Source organism: Thermobia domestica, chromosome 11 (assembly GCF_964235325.1).
Source record: "Thermobia domestica chromosome 11, izTheDome1.hap1.1, whole genome shotgun sequence".
Classification (NCBI taxonomy): domain Eukaryota; kingdom Metazoa; phylum Arthropoda; class Insecta; order Zygentoma; family Lepismatidae; genus Thermobia; species Thermobia domestica.
Window position 1 is genome coordinate 162,115,791 of NC_137464.1, and position 15,732 is coordinate 162,131,522.

General features: G+C 35.3%; 1 protein-coding gene across 2 annotated transcripts in view; it reads right to left on the minus strand.

The window, feature by feature from the left end:
* LOC145663688 (carboxypeptidase B-like) overlaps nt 1-15,732 on the minus strand; it is a 102,408-nt gene that overhangs the window by 74,248 nt on the left and 12,428 nt on the right. For both annotated transcript variants that reach the window (XM_081729785.1, XM_081729784.1), the window contains exon 2: nt 7,917-8,031. In XM_081729785.1, the coding sequence (XP_081585911.1) occupies nt 7,917-8,031 (115 nt within the window). The remainder of the gene's footprint in view (nt 1-7,916; nt 8,032-15,732) is intronic.

Sequence of the window (15,732 nt, forward strand, 5' to 3'; positions counted from 1 at the left end):
TCGTTAAATAGTAAAGTAAAATAACTAAATTAGGAGCAAAAAGCTTCAACACGGGCTAACTTTTGTCCACTGCCAATATTGTTAGAAGGGATATTAATAGCAAAAACTGCTAGTCAATGCTGAACCTTGGAATGTCATCCCGAAAAACAAGCCTATTATTGAGAACTACATATGAAACATGTTATCAAAACTTATCCAGCTTTTATCTGGCATGAAATTATTATATACACTAAAATTCACTCTCCTAAAATGTGTATCTAAACATTGCTCTACGTATCTACGAAGCAATGAAAATTTTTTATCGAAATATGTGAGCAGGAAACTTTAACAGCCAGCCATTTTATTTAAATCGTAATAAACCCTGTAACCGTGCATTAACGTGAAGACAAATCTTGGTCCATTGGTAAAGTGTAGGGAGAATGAAAACTCAATGTTCGTAGACTCGAATCTATCCACTCATCACAACATTTTATTCTTATGGGTAACGATGAAATAAAAAAATGTATAACCGTTAAGACAAAACTTCAACCAAGTCTGAAGTAAACAATACTAAAATAGTAACACAATGACGTCAACCAAGAATTATTTTGTGTAGCGTTTGGACGAAATTACAGCTGTCAACAATTGCAGAAGTAAAATCAGGCTGATAGGTGTAATGCAGTCTAGACTTCTAAATGCATTTACTTCCTGAAAACTTCCGTCTCGTCATTGGTATGCCGTAAGTCATGGTAAAACCTTTCAATTGGAAGTGAAATGACACAAACTAAAACAGTTTTAAATCAATAAATGTCTATGTGTAAAAGTAGGTGTCTCTTGTCTGTAGTTCTGAGTTCCTTTTACTTTGAAGTGACAAATGAGAGAAGAAAGTATGGTGTTCGAAAAAAATCAAATTTGAGATTTCAACGAATTTACACGTATTAACGTATAGCTCCTAACACCGAAAAAGTTACTTTTCGATACATGTCCATCTGTTTGTCCATCCGTTTGCTACACGCACTCGCCTAGAGGCCATACCGTTCAACTTATCTGCACGAAATTTTAGTTTAAGATTTTCATAGTATTTCCTATAGTTTTTTTATTTCCCTCCTACTCCCAAAACAAGGGTAGTTTCCTGTACGATGAAAATAGAAAAAAAGATATTTTCTCATAACTGGCTCTAACGATCTTGTTTTCTTTCTTTTTTATATAAATCAATATTTAATTAGCAACCCTATTTTGTGGTATAAGGCATTTATCTGAGAAAAATCTACAAGGGGTAGTTTATACTAAGGGGTGAGTTTTTCTCAGTAATTTGCTCAGAATGGACTCAAGCGTTTTCGTTCATATTTTATAAATAAGTATTTCATTAATAAAACAATATGACATAACTCGTTTGACCTAAAAAAATGCGAGGGGTAGTTTATTTTTGGTGGAGTGTGTTGTCTAGGCGATTTTCTCAAAAACGACTCAAAAGAGTTTATTCATATTGTAAAAATAAATATTTCGTTAATAACCGAACAATATGGCAAAACTCGTTTGTCCTGAAAAAAATATGCGAGGTGTAGTTTACTCTCGGGGGTGTTTTTCCTCCACGGTTTTCTCAAAAATGAGTCAAGCAATTTTGTTCGTACTCAGAAATAAATATTTCATTAAAAACCTAATAAGATGGAATAACTCGCTTACCCTTAAAGAATCCTCAAGAGATAGTTTATTCGGGGAGTTATTTTTCCCTCACGATTTTCTCAAAAATTACGCGGGCAATTTTACTGATAATTTATAAATAAGTATTTCATTAATAACCCTATATTTTAGTATAAGTTATTTCTATGAAAAACAATTACAACGGATAGTTTATTTGGGGGTCAAGGTTTTTTCTCGACTATTTTCTCGAACGACAGGCGATTTTGTTCAAATTTTGCAAATAAATATTTCATTAATAACCAAAATATATCTTAACTCATTGTTCGAAACGATTTACAAGATGTAGGTTACTCCTGACGTGTTCTTTCTTAACGACTTTTTCAAAAATGACTAATTTGTTTTTTTTTTCATATTTCATAAACAATGATTTCATTAATTGGTATATTATATGTCTAATGAAAATGTGCTCAAAGTGTGAGTTAGTTTTGTAGTGTGGATTTTCTTCAATCGAAGTTTTTAATTCGATAATCTGACATTCGATGTATTTTAATAATACGATAATTTTATCCGCATTATCCAAATACACATTTCAGGAACAACTGCGGCCTAACACAGTTAAGACATTGAATTTAAAAAGTTTAGTGCGGTGGCCCTGTATCTGAATATTTTTTGGCGAACTCCCTAGCTTTTTTGTGGTAAACTCAGGCTTTTCTTTTTCGAGCGACAAAAGAGAGAAGAAAATATAGTGATTGTGAAAATAATATATCAAATTCACATTTCAACGGATTTACATGTTTCATGGCGTCTACATACCGAAAATGCGACTTTTCGACACCCGTCCTTTCGCTCAGTCCGTTCGGTACACTTTTCTACGCACTCGCCTAGAGACCATACCGTTCAACGTATCTACACCAAATTTTAAACTTAGGGTTTACATAGTATTCCTACATGAGATTTTCCAATTTTTTCCTACCACCTAAAATAAGTGTGGTTTACCAACCGCCGAAAATCTAAAAAAGCTATTTTCTCAAAAATGGTTTTAACAATTTTGTTTATTTTTCATTAATCAATATTTAATTAACAACCCTATATTGCAGTATCAGATATTTCTCTTAGAAAAATTTACGAGGGGTAATTTATTCTTGAAGGTGACTTTTTCTCGACGATTTTCTCAGAAAAGTCTCTGGCAAAGTTTGTACACACTTCATAAATAAATATTTAACCTTACAACATGGTATAAGTCAATTGACTTGAAAAATATATGAGTAGTAGTTTATTCTTGGAGTTGAATTTATTCCCAGTGAGTTTCTCAAACTCGACCAGTTGGCAACCCTGTATCTCGACAACGAAGCTAAATTCGAAAATTACAAGAGGACCATTTGTCTCCTTTTGATGTCACGAATCATCTCCCAAAGTTTGTGGACATCTTTCAGGTTCACCCTTAATGAAGCTTCTTTCCGAAAGGTTAACTATTAACTTTAGGCATTGTTTATTTTTTTTAAATCACAAATGCCGTTATTAATTTTAAGGCAGAGAGCTATTCTGAGAGAGTAGATCTTGAAAAATAATTTTAAAACTTAGACTTTTGTTTTCGAGACATTTTACAAGCTATCTCGTGTCCGAAACATTAGTCTCGTCTTATCTTGGATGACACAAAGCACGTCTCGTCTTTCTCGAGACATGTTTTATCTCGTGCACATTCGTTAACACTTGGAAAGGATTATCTTTCTACTCAAAGCATTGTTTTTATAATGATTGCATATTTATGATAATTGCTGTCAACATAAATTACAGTCCTTTCAGTTGAATTAATTTTTATTATTATTATTGAAATTAAAATTAAATGCAATATCTAGTTTAACGTTGCACGATTATGCACCTACGCTAAGGGAGAATGATGATGAATGAAATGGTGAAATGAAGAAAGTGGGAGGAAAATGGAAAATCCCAAGAAAACCCATACCCATGCACACGGTATTTCTCCACCTCAAATTTCACTTGGCGCGAAGTGGAATCGAACCACGGACCCCATGCACCAAACGTGAATGCTTTATTATTATTATTATTATTATTATTATTATTATTAGTATTATTATTATTATTATTATTATTATTAATAATAATAATAATAATAATAATAATAATAATAATTGAAGCGAGCTTAACGAGTTGAGTTGATTTTGAGTTTAACGTCCTGTTCAACAGCGAGGCTATATGAGACGTGAACCTACTGATTAACGTGGATTCCGAACCACATGAGTTCCCGCCGGGAATCCAATCCGCATTTCCCACGCCAAAGTCGCGTACGCTAACCGCTTAGCCTCGGAGGAGCTCCGAACTTAACGAGCTTAACGAGTTTCAACCGTCCGATTCAACCAACGTTTGGGTGCCTGCTCGTTCGTCTGCTCCATGACAACTTCTCATAAAAGACATTTCATTTTAATGAAACTAATAAGTGCCATCTTTTAGCTTTGCGAAGTAACTATTGCTTCGAATTTGAATCTGTAAAATATAAGAGGTTAAAGTAACCAAATGGTGCAAGTTTCCACTCATGTATACAAAACAATTTTGCAATATCAACTACGTGAATCTTGTCCTATAAAAAAAGCCGAAAACCCTACACCGAAGAGCCCTCCGAGATTTGATCATTGTCCACACGGACTGAAATTGTCGTTTGAAGCCAATACTTTAATATGAAGCCAATAATTTCTTTAAAATAGACGAAAAATTCGAAAGTTATAAGCATTTTCATGTTTTTGCCTTTTCCCATAAGGGAGCCGTAGCCTCTTATACTGAAGAGCCCCCCCTTCCCTCGAGATTTGATCAGTGTCCACTCGGACTGAAATTGTCATTTGGAACCAACACTTTAATAAAACTAGCTCTATGGCCTATGGAACCCGGAGGTTCAATGCCGCGTTCACAAAAGCTCTCCACTGACTTCTATCCTTAGCTAACTGCATCCAGTTTCTAGTTTGTATTCCAATCTCTGCGAGATACCAACACTTTAATACGAAGCAAAATATTTCTTTAAAATAGACGAAAAATTCGAAAGTTATAAACATGTTAATATTTTTGCCTTTTCTCATAAGGGGGCCGTATTAGCCTACACTAAAGAGCCCTACGAAATTTAATCATTGACCACTTGGACAGAAATTCTCATTTGAAACCAAAACTTTAATATGAAACCAAAAATTAAATTTTTACATCAATTTAAACTGACTGGGTTCCGGTTCACTCCGCTATTGTTTAGTTTAGTTAAGGGGTAATTTGTGACAGCTTCACATCATCAAAAGAATCCTTCACTTCCAAGCCCCCCCCCCAGAAGTTCGTGCTGGATCCGCCACTGGAATCAATATACACTTTTCCTATTCTTTTTGCCACCCTTGATTGCGTAGGGGCTCCTTCGTACAAATAAAGAAGTGGTAATATTACAATCAAGGGGCGCTATATATTAGGCATTTCTTTAGTTACCTACCCCTAACCTCACAGGGCCATCTTAGGTAGAATAAAAAATGTTACGTGATATTCCAATCATGAAAGGGGAGAGGATGCTGTAAATATATCTTATTCATTTTGTCTGCCCTGCTTATCAGAAATTACTTTCTGTCGGAAGGGTACTGAAATGAGAGGGGCAAAATAAAACGTCGTACCCCCTCCTACATGGTTGCTCAAACAATTACTAAAGAAAATATTTTAAACTAAGATGTTTAAGATTTAAACTAAGAAACTAAGATATCCTTACATTATGTAAGGATGGCAGATGGCATATTTAGGATAATAATAATAATAATAATAATAATAATAATAATAATAATAATTATTATTATTATTATTATTATTATTATTATATTTATTATTATTATTATTATTATTATTATTATTATTATTATTATTATTATTATTATTATTATTATTATTATTATTATTGAATGTTTTTGGAGCACCGAAATTTTGTGAGACGAACAATGGTATGTAGAAGTTTAAGAAGTTTAAGATGGGTGGTCAAAGGGGAGGAAAAACCAGGATTTTTCTCTGTCTGACTCTCTAACGTAAAGATAATGTGCTGAAGGTAAGAAGCATCATCATTCTACAATAGGTTGCTTTTACGTAGAATACCAATTACTTGAGTTTTCCTCCTTCGGGCTACTTACTTTATGCAGTAAATTCAAAACAATTTCAATTCAATACAAATACATTGTAAAACTTTTCCGTAATTAAACATCTAGGGAAAATTAAACATTTAATAGGGAAATCTGTTATCAAAATATCCAAACACGTAGATAGAAGACTATCTAGTGAGAAATATTGTGAAACTTTATAAAATCCTCCAAATTAGAATTAACATTTACTGGGAAACATTCGTTATGCGCCAGCGAGCATATAGTGAGCAGTGAGCACAGGGAAAATAATTACGAAACTGTTTGCAAACAAAATTAGGGACGCTAATGCAAGTGAGAGAAATTAATAATATTCACGGAGAAATTAAATATCGACTAAAAGCAGGGAATTCGTGTTACTATTCGGTTCAAAATCTCTTATCGGCGCGATTTCTGTCGAGGAATTTGAAGCTTAAAATATACAAAACGATATTCATGCCTGTTGTTCTGTATGGTTGCGAAATATGGTCACTTACTCTGAGGGAAGAACATAGACTGAAAGTATTTGAGAACAAGATCCTGAGACGAATATTCGATCCAAGAGGAACGGGAATGGAGAATGGCGGAAACTTCATAACGAGGAACTACATAATTTATATGGTTTACCCAACATTGTTAGGGTCGTCAAGTATAGGAGGCTTAGGTGGGCGGATCATGTAGCTAGAATGGAAGAAAGTAGAAACGCTTTCGAAGTCTTGACTGGAAGACCAATCGGAAAACGACCATTAGGAAGACCTAGGCGCAGATGGGAGGACAATATTAAAATGGACCTCGCAGAGATTGGAATACAAAGTAGAAACTGGATGCAGTTAGCTAAGGATAGAAGTCAGTAGAGAGCTTTTGTGAACGCGGCATTTAACCTCCGGGTTCCATAGGCCATATAGTTAATTAGTTAGTTAGTTAATGCAAGTGCGACAACGACACTTTTTTTTTATGGTATCGTCATAAGTTTTACACATATGTTACAGTTTGATTCTTTCCCACATAAAAAATTAATAAAATAACCATAGTTATAAAAATGACAACAGCACTTTCATGGGGATCGAACCCATTACCTTCGGCATACAGACTCGTTGCTTTAACTAACTGAGCTATTTGTTTTCTTATGTGAAATGAGCCTGATCCGGTAAAGACGATTTTTCATTACGATCGTGCTACCAATTCCTCCTTTTCCATAGATAATTTCCACTATTTGCTCTATCTTTGCGTTAATACTTGGCATATATTCATATATTTGGAGTTTGCAGATAATGCACGTAATAAGACATATTAGAAATACTTCGTTAAAATTTTCGTTTGTAGATCTAATCCACGTTTCTCTCAATGACATAGATGTCGCTGCTTCGTGTTGAACTGCAGGATTCCCTCGCGTTCTTGAAAATTTCCCACTTTAGCAGAGTTGGTAATTCTCGAGATTTCTATCGACTTAATGTTTTTTGCTTCTAATTTCTTTATTTTAAGCTAATATCTAACACAAATATTAAAAACGGGTTTGTTATTAACCTGTCCTGCTGGGGAAGCCTTCCGAAATTTCCAACACATCAAGAAAGCGGAGATATTTTCAATAAACTTCAAAATAAAGAGACGCGTCATTTATTTTGCTCATAGTAGTACAACGACCTAAAGTAAAAACATCTTGTTCCTGGGCTTCCGCAGGGTCCCAGGTGGGGCCCAACTCAAAGTTTTCAAGTGGCAAAGTGACGATGACATGTAAAATGATCTAAAACAACCGATAATAGTCTCCAATCCAAAGTTTTCGAAGTTGCTGAGATGAATTGTGGCACTGCCGATGGCATTTAACTCTTAAGTTCATCACCTACCAACGTGGGGTGACAAAGGTGAGGGGTGGGATGGGAGCGAGAGACATGAAAAAATAATCAAAAAGACAATATTAGTATCAAATCCATAGTTCTTGTGACTGAGATGAATTGTGACACTCCAGATGCCGTTCAAGTTCAAGTCATTATTGGCATGAGGGTGTCAAGGGGACAGGAGTTCAATACATAGTTTTTGATGTCGCTGAGATGAATAGTGACACTTCCGATGCCATTTAATCCAGGTTTGGCCCCTATCGGAGCTCCACGTTCAAGAGCTAAAAATAACATAAAAATAATGCGTATATTTATCGTAACTACCTACCTGGTTTATATCGAAGTAATCATCGAAGGAGATCTTAAAGTTATTTACAGGGCCAAAGTTATTTACAGGGCCTATCGAGCCTATTGATTCGCTATTGAGGTTCACTCTGCCAGATCTACAAAAGAAATACAAAGATATTTTAAGAGGTACAAAGACTACAAGCATATGACCTAAAGGAATTTTTATTAATTCACTTTCAATCTTATATATATAGCTCAATGTCAGCGCCGGGCTGTTGATAGTGTAAAATGAGCGACTTCACTTACAAAGCTGTCCCAAAAGTTCTGCAACATACAAGAGGAAATTGAAACACGAATATCAGAAACAAAGACAGGCCATCATGTTGGATGACCATTACTCATCTTTGGAACAACAGTTCAAGCTGATGGCGATATCAGATGGTAGGTTTAGAATTGAAAAACTTGCGACAGACAGCATGCATCTCATCATATGAATTGAATTGTCTACCACACAAGAAATGTATGAGAGAGCGCAACAAACTATAATCTGAAGGTGCAACATCTGGTCTATAGGCAGGATGAAGTAACAACTCAAACCCTTCAAGTTCAGCCGACCATACTTCGAGGCCGATGACTCTGAGCATTGTTAATTTGCAGCAAAAACCTCTTACTCCTCGTTAATGACTGATATTTCTCATTCAGAATGGCACACACTCGGCGTAATTGTTCAGAGTACAGTTCACCTGTTACAGCATGACCCTCTGGAACAAACTCAAAATGAATTATCTGGTCAATATTCCACCAAACACACAGCATTAGCTTTTCCCCAAATCTGTCCTGTTTCACATTGGCTAGGCTTCCTGTCCTTTTTTCACCCACTGTTTACGTGTGTCATATGTCAGGGTTTTTCGAAAATACCCACTTTTTATCTCCTGTCACAATTTTCCACCAGAAACGAACACCACATGGGTTATCTTTTAACAAAATCTGGCAAATTGCCACTCTGCGATGGGCCTGTCCCTCTGTTAGCTCAAGCGGACTTTGTCGGGGCTGTTTATTGATGTAATCCATGTCATGCAATTGACGGTTTACTGCCGATTTGGATGCCCCAACCACTCGTACTAACACATGTGTACTCGATTGTGGTTCAGTACTCACAACATTTTGCAGAGAGCCGTTAATGCCCATCAGAGGTAAACCCTTGCGGAGCTTGTCCGCGATGCTTAAATAACCTGAAGTAATTTTTTTGAACCAACGGGAAGCTGTCGATCGATCCAGTACTGCTTTGTCCTCTACACGACAAATTTTCTCCGCTGCAGCATTTGCAGTTAGTTCTTTTTTCCATAAAAATCGTAGCACAGCTCGCATTGTAATTTGGTCCTCACTCATGTTGCCCTTTTTGACTTTACGGGAACACTCGTTACACACGCACTATTTGCCTTCACTTGATCCCACGAACCTGTCCTCTATGCCTCCTAAAATAGGTCATCGTGATTGGGAAAGTTAGTCGCTTCCTTTTAAAAAAAAAACTGGAATCTTGTAATTATGATAATGTAGCCAAATATGAAATAAATTTTAAAACATGAATTTCGGAATTCTTGCTTCATATATATGCTTTAGGATTAAGTAATTCATATCGGACTTCCGAAGAGAAACATCAAAAGAATTTAATGACCGTGTCTATAGCGACAACTCCCAGTCACGACCCCTCTCCAGTTTTATTAGAAAGAGGAAAGAAAGAGTGAGAAAGAAGAGGAGAAGGTAGGAGAAAGGAGGAAAAGGAGCAAGGAAGGCGGAACTAGAGATAAATGATTACTGGATAATTATGGAAATATGAAAAATGAAATCTTTAGTTTTACGTTCCACGATTATGCCGGTTAGGCTAAAGAAGAATTATGGAAATATGATAAAGGAACTTGAATAGTTATTAAAACGTGATTCACATTCGAAGGTTATTACTTGAGGATCAATTCTGAAGTGACCCGGAAGAGACACATGTTCCCTCATACTACCCGGACTTGGATCCAGGCAACTGCACAAGTGGGAGTTGCCCTAACCCAGCCCAGGGGACGAGAAGTTTTAATTTAATTGTTTATCTATTATTTCGAAACGTTAAATAAGCTGTATCCAGTATTTGAATATTCATAATGGAGATCGAACACACATTTGAATCAGTCAAGAAAAAAATAAAGTAACGTATATATTCTTCACCAATAGAAGTCCGAGATTTCTGAAAAGACTGTCGTTATTCAAGCTCATCCTGTCATTTTAGCTTTTCTCCCAGAGCCGATTTAGACTACTTTGGAATTAGTTATCTTTCATGACCTCCGTCATACACTAATACATATATAATGTCATTACAAAATTATTATGAACACTATCATAGAAAATCAATATTAAATGCTACCGCTTAAAACTAAATTTATCATTCATTCACACACACACACATACATACATACTTGACAGAGTATCGACAAACCATCTATCTACGATTTGGTGAACATTTATTACATCTATTAAGAAATTAAACACAGAATTTATAAACATACATATAAATATGCCAATCCACACACGAGATTGAACAATAGTAATGCAAGGATATATATATTAACAGATAGATTAAAAGGAAAGAAAAATATGTTACATATAGAAAGAAAAATATATAAACACTACGAGTCCTCTCTCGTAGCTCTATACGAGCTATAATATCATATATATTATCGCAGCACCCTTTCTGGTGTCCATGCATTTCACTTTATTCCATTTCTTATACACACATAAGATTACGTTTACTAATAGTCATTAACACATATTCTGTTCGTCGAAGTATCTATCCAATACATTTCTCCCATTTCTGGGGTTAAAATATCAAAGTCTTGTCACTCATATCACGTTGACTAATGTTGCTTATTCTGTCGTTCACCTACTATCCCATTCATCTTCTTTCTTTCTTCAGTTTCTTTCAGTTAATATCACCTTCTACTACCAGGCGCACACAGTTAACGTTAGATTCACACAATGTATATGTAGGAACGAGAATTTTCCAAGTTCAGAAGGAACTTTCGTTTGTATTGAGAACACGACTACTGAGGTGGAAACACTGATCAAGTTTGAGAATCCGTATGGGAGGGAAGGAAATCGAAACGTAGTTTTACGGAAGGATTTTAGTTTACTAACCTGAAGGTAGATTTAAGGATACAATAGGGTTACGATTACTTGCCTTAATCCCATGCTACATACAGTTAATGTCATTATATATGTTACTTAATAATATTACAAAGATTGAAGAGAGTACCTATAACATGCGGCGGTATTTTCTAACATTCACATTTTACATTTATCGGATATCTCGGAACTGTAGCAACCAAGGACCGTTCGGGGTAGGTACCAAGACCCTTTACACATATTTATTCAATTCTCCATTATACATCTTATTTCAATATCATACTTATATTCCACACATATTTATATTTTAATATTCATTAACCATTTAAACTTTCAAATCAATAACCCCTACACATTAAATTTTATAGGTTGCACTTTACCTAATCACCTAATATTTCACCTAAGAGATAATCAAAATATATCGCACATTTACAAATAACTAATTGACCGCACATAATGATAAAATTAATATTCTCAAGTATTTTATTTAAACTGGTAGATATTTAATTTGCATGGCAAGCACGTAAACACAGAATATGTATAAATATATGGTTCTAAAAGGTTAACACTACTTTTGGGCACAAAACAACTACAACAACATTTACGTTTATGGCTACCAATGGAAACAAACGTAGAAATGACTGATAATTCGAAGGGGAATTCCGAACGAATAATGAAAAAAGGCAAAATTTTATCGTATACTGAACCATCGCTCGCTATTTCAGGGGTCGAAATATGGAAAACGTTTCCTCAATATTCCACATCAACGAATACCTCCACGAATCGTGTCTCGCGATATCTCGGTTGGTAAATCAAGTTCAAATGATCTATGTTGAATGGTTGATATACGTCAAGTTCAAAACGGGGGTGGAGAAGGTTAAAAATAACAAATCTTGAAGAAGAGAATAGAGGAATAGATAGAGAAGAAAAAGAAAAAGCAAAAGCGGTGCCAAAGGAATAAGCTAGGACACTAAAACTACAGGGATAAGTGGTAGAATTTAGACATACAACAATAAACAGCCAAATATGCTTTTCTATGCCTAAAACGTGCTCTACTATATATGTAGCCTAAGATAAATATCTTGAAGCCCACAAGCTAGTCCGTGTCCTGAGCGAGATTTCCAAAAAGACAGTGGCTTTATGGAAATCTCACTTCGCGCTGTGTCCGGCTGAGACTGTGGAGACTCCGGTACTACCGGAATGATTGCGTGGAATCTTAATTTAGAATTTCTAAATAAAAAAAATATCCGACCCCTCAGAAACTGATAACAGTTCCCAGTAAAGTATAGAAACTAGAGTAAAGTCGATAATTTAGAGACGATTCTAACAGGGACTTGCCAGAATTAAAAAATAAATTAAATTACTTTTGTACTAGTAAGTTGTCAGCGAAATCTTATTATTAGCTCCCAAATCGCAAGGGTGCCAACCTTGAGGAGTCAACTAATTTCAAAACACTATATCTACTAGAAATAGAAGAAATGAAAATTCATGGACATGGGGGATTTTGGACGTCCTGGTACGGTATAACGAAATTCTACTGTACTAGATTTTCTATATTATTCAATCCTATCCATTCCGTTACCTCCGCAAACAGCAATGAACTTAGCCTAATCAGGTGACGTGGATAAGAGATCAGAGATGCAGAGTAGTATCGCAAATGTAAGCTGAACGCGTATATTTGAACTGTACCAATTCTGCAAACAGCTATTCTGTTTTGTGATTGACTGGAAAATGTCCGGAATTATTTGCTTTATGGCTACCATTTGTGTCGTCAGGCTGGATGATTAGTTAGTATGTACGTTTTACTATTAAATGTCAAACCACGAAGTGAAAATGGAACCCGTCATTTATACACGACACACTATCCTCACACAAAATTCGAACGTAATAATTAATGTACTAATGTATTTATCATTATTTAAATAAATTCAATAGTTTGTAACAAAATTTCCACTGGACAAATATATTCACGGGTGTCCTATAATTTGTTCATACTCACTACCATATACACATATATATTATTAATATTACCATTACTCACTTATATATCTTTATTCATTTTTATAATGTCGATTTATTTTGACACACTATAGTCTACCATTACGCCCAAGACTGTTCAAAGCAGTCTTATTATATGTTAAAGTCAACAAAATTATTATAGTACATTAATTAATACGCGAGATCTTGTATGAACTGATATTAGATTCTACCAAAGCAAACTAGTATATTTCACTCTAGGGCTTCGAATTATTTTATATGCAATGAAAGATCAATGTCATTAACCCGTAATAGGGCGCATGGTGTACAAAGCTCCGCAGCAAATGCTTTTAGTATTGTATGAAACACAATGCGGCACCCCCGCCGCTCACCCCCCACCCTATCTATCCCCCACTACCCCTCTACCTGACCCTTAGACAGAGAACCAGTTTGACACTCAGCTCTGGCTAGGTTAGGCGATTTAGGAAGCAGTGTTGTCTTTTGTACGCCGCGCGCCCTATTGTGTGAGTTTTTGTGCGGACACTTGTACGCCGCGCGCCCTACACCGGCATTGTTTTTACAAACTTTTTACGTACTTGTTTTAGTGAAATCGTCTTGTTTTGCGTTTCATGTCGTCGTGTGTTGTGTGTTTGTAATGTATTATAATTTGAATCTTTAAATAGACCTATTACTTTGTAGAATTTTGTGGTAAAGTTATTTTGGCTACAATGGAAAATGAAGAAAGAAATCGTTTGCTTTCTTTACTTGATAGGGTTAAAAAATAAATCGAAGAAGAAGAAAGAAATGGTTAACCTGGTATAGAGACTTGCGTAGACATTTGTTTGAATATAACGAAGATGATAGTAGAAGTAATGAACCTGAGCAAGAAGATGTTATCGAAGAGGAAGGATCTGATCAGTCCGAAGATGAATTGGAATACAGTGATCACGATAAGGAGTCAGAAATGTCTGCTAATGAAGAAACAGCAATAGAAAATGATAGTGATGGAACAGTAAACCGGAATGTATTAATTGGAAAGGACAAGGAAACTGAATGGAATGCTCACATGAATGATGCTAATTTACGTGGAAGAGTGCGAAGACAAAATATTATTCGAGCGGAAAGAATAGGAGTGCGTCTTCCTACACCAAAAGGTGAAGCTTTGGCAACGAAAACCCCATACGAAACTGACTCCCTGACTCGCTCATTGACGAAATTGTTGAGTACACCAATGTTTGGATACGGACAAATAGAGCAAATTATGCTGTTGAAAGGGACGCTAAAGAGACTGGCCGATTAGAAATCCATGCTGTTATGAGTTTGTTATTTCTTGCCGGTGTGCTGCGGTCTTCGAATACACGTATGGAATATCTATGGGCAAACGATGCACTAGGAATTGAGTACTTTCGTTCCACAATGTCAGTCAAACGTTCCATTTTATATTCATTTCTTGTTATAAAGTCGTTTTCGCAAATGTTAGTTTTTTTTTTTTACCTGTAACTGCTTAAAATGATAAGTTTAAATAAATTTTGTTTAAAAAATTGTCAAATTTCAAGTTTTTTTAACATATAAATTGTTAAAAAACAACTTAGGACTGAAAAATTACAGTAAATATGTCTTTAGAGACCAAATGAGTGTATGTGGTACTTTGTACGCCACGCGCCCTATTACGTAACTTTTTCTTATGCGCCCTATTAAGGGTTAATTATCCTCTTAACTACATGCAATCATATTTTCTGAGAGTGTCAACAATGCTATCGTTCAGCGAACGTAAGGAACAGAGAATTTCGAAACTTCATCCTGACAACAGAAAATGCCATATAGACAAACTTCAAATTAAGGAAAAAGGCAAAGCTTTCTGTTATTAATAATTTGATTACTGGATTATATAAATGACTGTGCTTGTCAGGAAAGTTAATTTACAATGTAAATCATATAAATAGCTAATCATATGGGCCAGAACTAATATTTACTCATCATTAATCGCAAAAGAAGGGTAATTTTCGTGTTGACCAGTTTACAGTTTACTAAGTATCAGAGCAACAAAAACCTAGCGGCGAATAATTCACAACTCGGCACGAGATGGCGTTAGTAGTATGAAAACGAGCTTTGCACTAGTAAATGAAATTTGTACTTTGTCATCGATAACTATAAGTAATCTACTATGCAATTACGGTACAGTGTTACTATGAATCTGCGGTGTGAATTGATTTATCCGTTTAAACTGACCACAAGAGACGACTAATTAAACGATACACTGTCCATAAATCGATTAGGTTTACATGCACACACCTACATGCTACAGCCCACATAAACTAAGAAACCAAATATATATATATATATATATATATATATATATATATATATATATATCACTACACATGTTGAATCATCTTATCGCATAGCTCAACTATACATAAATCAAACAAATTACTAAATTTCACCCTCTCTATGAACTATGAAAAGGAGAAGGATTAATTAGAGCCCAATGGCCCTACAACTAATCAAATCATGGTTTCCAATTACTATTAATGAAAAAGAGAGATAGGTCCCTTTCCTGATGGGAAAAGAACCCTTACCAAAAATCGTTCTACCCATTTCCGTTGGAGCTGTGGTCAATTTAGGAGCAAATGAGAGTTCCTGTGCTAACTTACACTGACATTATGAAATTTAATTTAACTATAAATAAACCTACACCTACCGCCATGTTAATA